The 9,924-nt window shown below is 35.4% G+C and overlaps 1 protein-coding gene across 1 annotated transcript; it reads right to left on the bottom strand.

Moving 5' to 3' along the window:
* Positions 1-86: 86 nt before the first annotated feature.
* LOC117111496 lies at positions 87-9,918 on the bottom strand. Its single transcript, XM_033254412.1, has 6 exons — positions 9,813-9,918; positions 9,283-9,366; positions 8,533-8,746; positions 6,981-7,031; positions 1,447-1,944; positions 87-1,321 (listed from the first exon to the last, which is right to left on the bottom strand). The coding sequence occupies exons 2-6, from the start codon at positions 9,349-9,351 to the stop codon at positions 825-827; spliced, it is 1,329 nt and encodes a 442-aa protein (XP_033110303.1). The 5' UTR covers positions 9,352-9,366; positions 9,813-9,918; the 3' UTR covers positions 87-824.
* Positions 9,919-9,924: the final 6 nt, after the last annotated feature.

Consider the following 9,924-nt stretch of genomic DNA (forward strand, 5'->3'; position numbering starts at 1 on the left):
TACATATATATATACACATATATATATACATATATATATATATATATATATATATATACATATATATATACACCACCACCCCCAATATTTATATTTCAGTTTCGGATTCAGATTCTATTTATAAGCACTTAAAATGTTACACAAGATATTAGTTTCAAATAACTATAGATAAAACTATACATTTAAATGACTAATTGTTAAAATACTTAAAACTGATGAAATGTGTACACTGAGCGGTGGAAATCCTTTGGTACCCGAGTTCCATCCCTCATCTCCTAGTGGTGCTTCGGCTAGTGGACTAAAATGCAAATATAAAACAGTGTACCGTCCTTCGGATGAGACGTTTAGGTTAATGGTCCTGTGTGCAAAGTGGCACATGTGTGCAATGTCGCACATGTGTGCACGTTAAAGAATACAATACATGAGGGATACAGGGGTCATTTCCCCTACACTTGGTAGTGAGTAGCTAAAAGTGCGAAATCATTGTGACAAGAGATTAAGATAGCTAAAATTAAAATCAATCCAAGGGCATAGCCACAATAGGTAAGGGAATAACCCCCAACCGTTTTAAATCAGTCGGACCATAGGTCCTCAATTTACATTTTAGCAACCCTCTCTTCACCCGACAGCAAAAAACAAATGGATTCGCTCGATGTGTACACAGAATAGTCCCAAATTATTTATTTAATATTCTGAAATATATAATATAATTGCCGATGATGAATGTGGCATAAGGTAAATCTAATTCTAACAAATGGTACCACAGGGGACATAACACACACAATGATGAATGTGTAGACTTCAAATAGTTGGCTATATTGAAGTCAGATTACTAATCGAAGTTGCTTGTATGCATCAATCTTTTCTAAAGGAACTCCAGCGCCTTGTAATATTGACGTCAGCTTCCTCCATTCAACCTCGAACACATTAGTTGGCATCCTTGCACTGGCTGAATGAGCAAGTTTTGTATTTCTATACTGATGTATACGAACTAGATTTGGAAGTACGTTATCATGATTTTCGGGTTGTGACCAAAAAGAATCCGGAAAATGTTTGCAATAGCGTATGATTTTAATCATGATTGAAATATCAAATGAGTTAATGTCTGCATTTGGTGTAAACATTTTATTCTCCTGATCTTTAAACAATCTTGCCTTCCTAAAGTTGCTCTTCTGATTCATCAGAAACTGTCCAACATTTTTCTCTTTTAGGTTATTGACTCTTAGGAAGTATTTCCTCATCACATCCGTTCCAAGGTCCACAACAAGTGACATAACTGCTTGGAAGTTTTGCATTTCTGTAATAGTAGTCTTGTCAAAACCTATTACAAGAATTTAAATCGCCAAAATCAGTGTATCGTAATCGTAAAAGAATCCAAACGTATATACTCTATTTAAAATAGATATAAAATTCTAATGATTAGAAAGCATACATTTCGTTATTTACCTTTTTTATGACGTATGTCTTCGATTTCTTTGGATGTGATGCCAAGATTCAAGAAGATTTCTTTTATCCTTTTCCATTCATCTTCGAAGTCTTTGGTTGGTATTCTGCAACTTGTATTCTGATCTAATTTAGTCTTTTTATACTGAGAGATGCGGAACAGATTGGCAAGTACTGGACTGCGTATCGTATGTGGTTGCTGCCACATATCATCAGAAAACGTGGATCCACAACAATAACGTATCAATGTCATCAGGATGTCAATATCAAATGTATCAATGTCAGCATCAGGTGAAAACATCTTATCTTCACCCTGGAAATGTTCCATATTTTCAAAGCTTCCCTTTTCTTTCTCGTTCTTCAGGAATTCAACAAAAGAGGAGCTTGTTTGCTGTGCTGTTTTTAAGAAGAAGTCCTTCATCTTCTTTGTTCCAAAGTCAATAATTAACGACTGAATTGCTTGAAAATTTCTAGTTTCTTCGATGAATTCTGCTTGTAAATCTTTGAAAGGACAAATAAATTAAATGTGTTTTTAAAAGAGATCATTAAAACAATGATATAATGATTCCTATTCATGTGAATTAAAAGGAGATCACATTCGTTATTATCTACTAGATTAATGATTATAAGAAATCACGAGATCTAATCTAAGTATTTCTTTTTGCAATTGTTGAAATGCATCTGCCACCTCGCAAAACGAGTTATGCACAAGGAAATCCCCGGATTTTATTCCCCCCCCCCCACAAAATCGGCTAATTTCCCATTCATAGATGGGGTGGGTGGGATTATACCCAGGGAACTACGGACTAATATCCCCTTCATCACACTGGCAAGTAGTGCTAGTGGATACTTACAATGTAATTTTTTTTTTTTTTTTTTTTTTTTTTAATTATAAAAATAGGGATGTCCCAATCTTTTTAGTGTTTATGACATCGGAAATCGGGACGATGCCGACTAAATCGGGAAGGTTGGCAGGTCTGAAACAATGTAAACAAATAGGAAATAACAATAACAGTGCTCAAATAACAACATGTTGAAATAATCATATTGGCATACCTCACAAATAAGTTTCTTTTTCAGTTGTATGACAAAGGTCTCTGGTACAGTAATTGTTCAGCCAAAATTTAAATTTAGGGAGTGAAAACTAAATGTGAAGTACCAGTATTTCACTCAATTCGCTGGCCATGTTTATCTCAGTATATGTTATGTAAGGCCAACCTTGTATATGTCCAGATAGCCTATATTACAATATACAGTACCAATATGTATTGTCGACATGTCATTGCCAAGAAGTGGTATATTTTTGAAATCTCGTGGGCTGTTTGTTTTTGCTGGATTATCAAGACTGGACTACGTCACTAGAGAACCCACTGCGCCCTGCGCCTTTTTTAATCGCTTTTTAAATCAGTTTCTTTTAAGTCAGTCACGTTTAACGTGCACCGCCATGATCAAATGATTTTTTTTATGCCATTCGTCATGCTGTAATTCAATTTTAAAGTCAAAGGCCGACCAGACTGACAACCAAGCATAGAGGTGTGTGTCGACGGACCGACCAGAAGTGTAGGCTAGCCAAAAAAATAGAAAATTCATATTTGCAATATTTTGTATGTTACAGATAAAAATAAATGAGTGGAAAATGAGTTTGCAATTCATACGCATTTCATCCGGGTAGACCTATCTTCTATTTATCAGTGGTCATCCATCCGTCATCTGTCTATCGTAGACAAGCTAGGGCTAGGCCTGGCCTAGCCTGGCCTTGCTTGTTTTTCTAATATAGTAGTAATAATTCACTTCTTCACTTCAGTTTGTAACTAGGCGCACGTGCGTCCCTACACGCTAAACATCACAAAAACCATAGCAGCCAGAACACGCCCGGGATTTATTAATCTCAGCTTAGCAAATGTCTTCAGTCAAAAAAGTTTAGAAGTCCTTAAGCAAATATCTAAAGTTAATTTATCAAACCATCTTAGCAAAATCTTAGCTCAAAATCGTCTTAGATGATTCATGAGTACAATACTTTTTAATTTTAAGCAATTTTTAAGTTAAGGCGATAGTGATAAATTTGACTTAAGCTAAAAAATGGACTTAAGATTTAGTTGGATAAATCTGGCCCCATAAACCTAGGCGCGTGTTAGTTGCCATGATAATCGCGCGTCGTGCGGTGATTACAAAGGCCTAATGATATTTTGCACTAACATTAGACTGAAATTATATTCTTCATTTCAACATTAATTTTACTCATATTGTGATGTATTGTCGTTCATGAGACTCACTTCGCAGAAAAAATTAATAAATGTTCAGTATCTACTCAAATGTTCGTTTTGTGCACCTTAGTCCAACATTGTCAAAATGACAGTTTAATGTTACATAAAAACATGAAATTTTATAAAATTCGTAAATTTTCAATTGCTCTAACTTTTCCTTTTCTTGGTCAATTTTCATAAATCAAATTGCAGTTTATAGAAGCATTTAACAAGCTCGCGGTCAAAAGAAATCAGATGTAACAGTGTACCCAAAATTAATAAAATAGTACCAAACACCATAAAATATATGGCACGCATAGACCAATAATTGACGGCTGTACTCGCAACTAGTATCGAATTGTCGATGCCACAGTCCGCTATGTTGGTGAGCGGAGATGTGCGTTCTTCTGTTGAATTACCCCCCTATTCCAAGGAACCCGAACCGTCTCCCAGGCCGGGGCTGCAACATCGCGCGCTGTAAGGCGCAGCTTGGGTATCCAATAAAGTAAAATACATAGACCAAAGTTAACTTATTACCCCGAGTAAAATGATACTTCACCAATGACTAAATAAAATGCAGTTTAAGTCGAAAATAAGTAAACACGTTATCGCGTCGTGAATAAAAAATGGGTAGGCCTACCGAGCAGACACTTCGCAATGTCGTGACGAGTTTTACTATTATTGCTCTTTCTATGTTTATTGTTTACCTACGGTAGGGCTAGGCCTATGATATCTTACGGATTTATATGATGTACGTGTGTAACTCTATTGAGTCGCTCCCATCCGATCGCTTCTCGGCAGTTTATCGTTATGCGCTACTATACCCATTTTGGTTGTAGTTGCGCACAGTGATAATGAATAGGATACCATTAAAGTCAGTGACGGGCAGTTCATCACTGTGCGCAACTATACACATTTTGGATCTAGTTGCGCACAGTGAAAATGTAGAGGATACAATTGAAATTAGTGCTGTGCAGTTTATCACTGTGCGCTGCCCGCAGCCCCTTCATCAGGGGCGGATCCAGAAGTTTTGGTTAGGGGGGGCTATAATAGGTATATGTGTAAAGTGCCTCCATGTGCCTGCGGAGGCTAGGTTTGGGCGGAGGTGTCTCCGTCCGACAAGATGGGGTTCAGAGGGGTACGAATGCTTTAGCTATTAGATGTATGTATGTATGTATGCGCTGTCTCTTATACACATCTAGATGTGTATAAGAGACAGTGTTTATCTCCTTCATTAATATTGAACATTTCAGATTCCAGATCATTAAAACGAACTTTACAACTAACATCAGAATAAATATTTTTGATCAATTTATAATTACTTTGCCTTTGATTCCGATACGTTTAGCGGCTGTTATAAGACTTTGACGCCAAACAGAATCAATAATGAAGAGGGTGAACACAGTTCCATAATAAAAATACTGTCCCTAAAGGTAAAATTTGACAATGTTAAGGAGAACCTCAGACGACAAAAGAATTCCTCTTAAAATATGTTTTAAATGTAGTAGTAGTAGTATCCGACGACAAGCAATCAAGAAAAAACTAAACTGGAACAACTCTCTCGACACGAAATTTTTAGTGTATCATACAAACGTTTTAATACCTGCCTCTGACCATAAGCAATCAAGACAAGACTAGACAAGAACGACTCGCTCGACACGAAAATTTTAGTATATTTTATTTACAAACATTCAAATACCTCTGACCGCAAGCAATCAAGGAAAGACTAGCAATCAAGGAAAGACTAGACAAGAACAAACCCGCGCGACACGAAAAGTTTTGTGTATTATACAAACATTGAGACCGCTACACAACGGCCTTTGCTTCGAGATTTGAGCATGAAGGCAAGGCAAAAGCAGCTTTCTTAGCTACGTTTTTGTCCGCCGATCGGTTAAAAAACGTATTTCCTTTTTTATTTTATCACTGAAAACAACTACTGTAAAATGTTTAGCCCATAAATATGATGTGTGTGAAGAAAACATTAAACAATATTTTAATTTGGACCTTCAAAAAGCAGTTAAAATGAAATGGCTATGAATTTTAGGAGGGGGGGGGGGGGCTAAAGCCTGTTCAGCACCCCTCTAAATCCGCCCCTGATCAATGTCTGCCAAGAATCCTAAAGGAAAAGCAAAGACATCAATATTAAAACACTAACATTGTAGACTTCAGTTTGGCCATGACAGACGTTGGTAAAATGTATACATCATTTTATCGGGCGTACATCGAAACAGTGCCTTCAATGTTGTGAGTTGATTTATGTTTCTCTCTGTTTCTCCATCGGACAAGCATTTATAATGCGGCTTTCACAATCTGTTTCTGAAACTTTGTATCTACAGTACAAACTGGTAGGATGTTGAGGCATTGAATGTACTAGTTTTGTGCGCGCTAAAGTAGGCAGCAAATGACTAGGGATATTCCACAGGGAGCAGAGAATGTTGCCCTTTGTGCTGGTTTGCCATTTTATATAAAAATGCTTGTGCCTTTTATCATTCAATTTGAAATTGGTGCCTTATAAATATTTGGGTATTACCATTATTATTATAATTACCTGGCCAGAAAATGTTTTTTTTTCAATTTAACTTACAATTAAAAGCTAATAATACATTAAGCCATTAAAATGGTTGTTTTTTGTCATTTTCCACACTCTGAAATGATTTAAAAATATGCATTTTTGTGAAACTGAACAAACTACACAACAAAGAATAATATCAAAATGATGTTTTTAAGATTATATTAATCAAATGAATATTTTATCATGAATAATGCATTACTAACCATCGTATTCTCTCGTATCTTTAACCTCTGACAATTGAGAGCCAAAGATTTTGTTAGCAAGCTCTGTGAGTCCTTGTTCCTTCAAAGCTCTGCACATCATCTCAACTTGATTTTTCTCGTAGTTTTGTTGTTTCCTCCATTCTGTCAGCATATCCATTATGCTCTCTGGCAATCGTCTCTTATCACTCCATATTTGTTGGATCCTGTTCCTTGAAATCTAGTCATCACCTGTCTCTTATACAAACTGAGACCCAGTCTGACGCCCAGTTGTTTCCACTCCATTCCCATGCCCTCGGCGATACGAAGCAGGTGCTTGTCTTCAAGATAACCAAGACGTTCATCTGAAGTGAAAATAAAAGTAAGTCTAGCACAATAAAATAATTGGAATAATAACATTACTGTAACAAAAATAAAATAATAAATTAAATAAATAATTATAATAATACCTAATAGTCATATAGCTGTCTTAAAAAAATAATTTATGAGACACAAAATAGTAATAACCTCTGAAACACTAACCTGGTGGCGCTGTTTCAGCATCGCTGGAACCTGCTGCTGGCATTGAAGAATCTACAAATGAATTAAAAACAATTTAATACAGAATCAAATGACTAAAATTGACTGCTGTCTATCACATTACATTATGGATCAGGACAAAATCATCTCACATTAAGTTTTAATGGTGAATTTATACTAAATCAGAAGTGGGCTGGAAAAACTTGTTGTTATCAAGCTGGTTGTCTTTAATATTAATAATAAAATGGGATGCTTCTGGAATTAAATCATGTTACAATTTCTGGGATAACTTTTGACTCTGTGCCTCTTTGTTTGCTTTACAATAGCTTTTGATATAAAATCAAATAAAATCAAATCTGAGAATAAAGGGTTGTAAAAACAGTGCATGAATGTTGTCAAAATCAAAAATTTAGTTTGGCCCTCTGACCACTTTTATCCCTTTATTACTGGATAAAGCTTTCAATATTAAACATTGATTTCAAAAAAGCAATTTGAAAATTTAAAAAAAATCTACTGTATAATAAAAAAAAACAAACATAATTATGGCACTAAAGGACATCAAACACAATAGACAAATTAAAATTGAATAATATATATATTACAGATTTGATATAGAATAATTAAATGCTGAGATTAATATAAACTTTGAGCTTATTTTCAAGTTTGTATTTTATTTGTTTAGTAGAGGAATAAATAAGGTATGCTAAGATTGGAGTGGTATTTTACAAAACAACGTGATTTGAGGAAAGGTGGTGGCTTCTACTTGCCGAGATGATTTGAACCACCTGCCAATATGAAGGTGAAGAATGTAATCCCAATAATTTGGACCACCTCCCAACATGAAGCTGAGGAATGTAGTCCCCAATGATTTGGACCACCTCCCAACATAAAGCTGAGGAATGTAGTCCCAATGATTTGGACCACCTCCAAACATGAAGCTTAGGAATGTAGTCCCAATCATCAAACAGTGAGGGAAGTAGAATTCACTGCTTTACCAAAATAAAAAATCATGTTGTATATGCATTACACTACCTCACAAATATTAAACAAAAAACTGTCCGTCTACATTAGCCATACTTGCAAAGATGCTGGTCCAGATATTTGCAAGAGGGGGATGGGGGTCCAGACAGAAAAGAGGACTCTTGTATAAATAACATAAGTTTATACGATGTGGGGTACAGTCGTCTGTCTTGTCACTCTCCCATCTTTTGAAATTCTCGAAAGCCAAAAACAACAACAAAAATAATAATAATAATAATAATAATAATAATAATAATAACAAAAATAACAACAAAAACAACAACAACAATAATAATATTAGCCTGAAAATTATTCTCATTATTAAACTCCCCCCCACCCCCCACCACAAAAGAAAAAGTTGCAAGCTTGGCTATTTACCAACATCTGTATAATTATAGTCATAACTACTGCACTGCGTACCAAGTGGAAATGGCCAATGAAATGTTACCAATATTTAATACCTAATTAACATATTTAAAAAGTATAGTAGAATGTTATCTGGTATTGCTAGTTTTCCTTAGTTTTTGTTATTTACCTGTCACTAGTTGCTTATTCTTGAACATCTTCTGAAGTTTAATTGTGGTTATCAATTCCTTCCCGCATGGAATACAGACATTTTCCAGGCACTCCTCCAAATCGTGGAAGTGCATTTCTCGCAAGCTTGTCCAGCACAGGACACGGAACTTATAACGTGTGTGCTTCATTCCAGATGTCAGCACTTGCATCTCTTTCTTCAGAAACTCTAACACCTTTAACAAAGATTTTAAAAATAATTTAAAAATGGAAATTTAAAACATTACAAAAAATTTAAGAAAAAAATGATATGCAATATTAAGAGAAGCATCACCAAAAACAATGGTTTCACAGTTTGAATCGTTACATTTTATGATTTAATTGACTTAAGATGCTCAACAATAAAATTCAACAATTTTAACAGGCAATACAAAGGGGTGGATCCAGAATTTTTTAACAGTGGCAAGGGTGTGGGGGTGTGGAAAGTTTTTGTTTTCTAGTTTGTCTTATTTCAATACATGACATTGTATGTAACATTTTAAAATGTAGTGGCAAAATGGAGGGTGTGGTGGGGGAGGGGGGTTGTACTTTCAATTCATAGAGACTATTTGTATTAAATATACACGACACAAATACACATCTATTACCATTGCCTGGATTAATCTACTAATTCCTATGATTCTCCAGGTAATATTCCTATCATCACCATTGATTTGTGTAATTTTACAGCTGCTATTTTAATTGCATTTCGATTTTATTTATCAATTATTACCTGCATACAGACTCTAGGACTGGGTTCACCTGTTGATGTCTTGCTACCGTCCTCGTGAGTGATACGCATCCGTGATATTTCCAGCTAAAATACAAACATAAAATCAACCAATAATTCAATAGTGCATGCCCCGAATCTAGGTAGGGTTAATGCAAAATGCAAAGTAAGAAGCAGGGAAGGGGGTTTTGATTTTTGTTTAAAAACTTTTAAAAAACTGCTGTTTTGGAGTACCATGCTCCACTTTCTTTATCATTTTGTTGTTACAATTGTATTCAATTTTTTTTTTGTGGGTGGGGGGGTGTGGGCGCCTTATCAATGTCCACCAGGATCTGCTCTTGTGAAATACCCTCCTTAACACTCCTTTTGTTGGGATTACTGTGAGGAGCATCACCCCTTATTCACCTTAGGTGAATAAGGGGTGCAACATCATAAATGTGCAACATCATAATAACTCATAGAAAAAATCTACTTAATTTCATTACCAATCACTCAAATAATTAGTAACTATATGACATCACTAAATGTCTTACCTTCAATGAGGGCTTGTTATTAATGACTACTGGTCCTAAGCTGAGAGTGTGTTCAAGTCCTAGGCGAATGTTTGCATAGTTGCTAAATAATTCCAGTATGGCTGTGTAGCCC

The sequence above is a fragment of the Anneissia japonica genome, unplaced genomic scaffold (assembly GCF_011630105.1).
Source record: "Anneissia japonica isolate Jap-2015-1 unplaced genomic scaffold, ASM1163010v1 scaffold6393_len21816_cov116, whole genome shotgun sequence".
NCBI classification, from domain to species: domain Eukaryota; kingdom Metazoa; phylum Echinodermata; class Crinoidea; order Comatulida; family Comatulidae; genus Anneissia; species Anneissia japonica.

Coding starts and splice junctions, on each gene's coding strand:
- LOC117111496 (XM_033254412.1), bottom strand. CDS start 9,351: ATGCGTATCACTCACGAGGACGGTAGCAAGACATCAACAGGTGAACCC. Junction 8,747..9,282: donor GTCCTAGAGTCTGTATGCAG/GTAATAATTGAT, acceptor TCTTTGTTAAAG/GTGTTAGAGTTTCTGAAGAA. Junction 7,032..8,532: donor GAATAAGCAACTAGTGACAG/GTAAATAACAAA, acceptor ATTCATTTGTAG/ATTCTTCAATGCCAGCAGCA.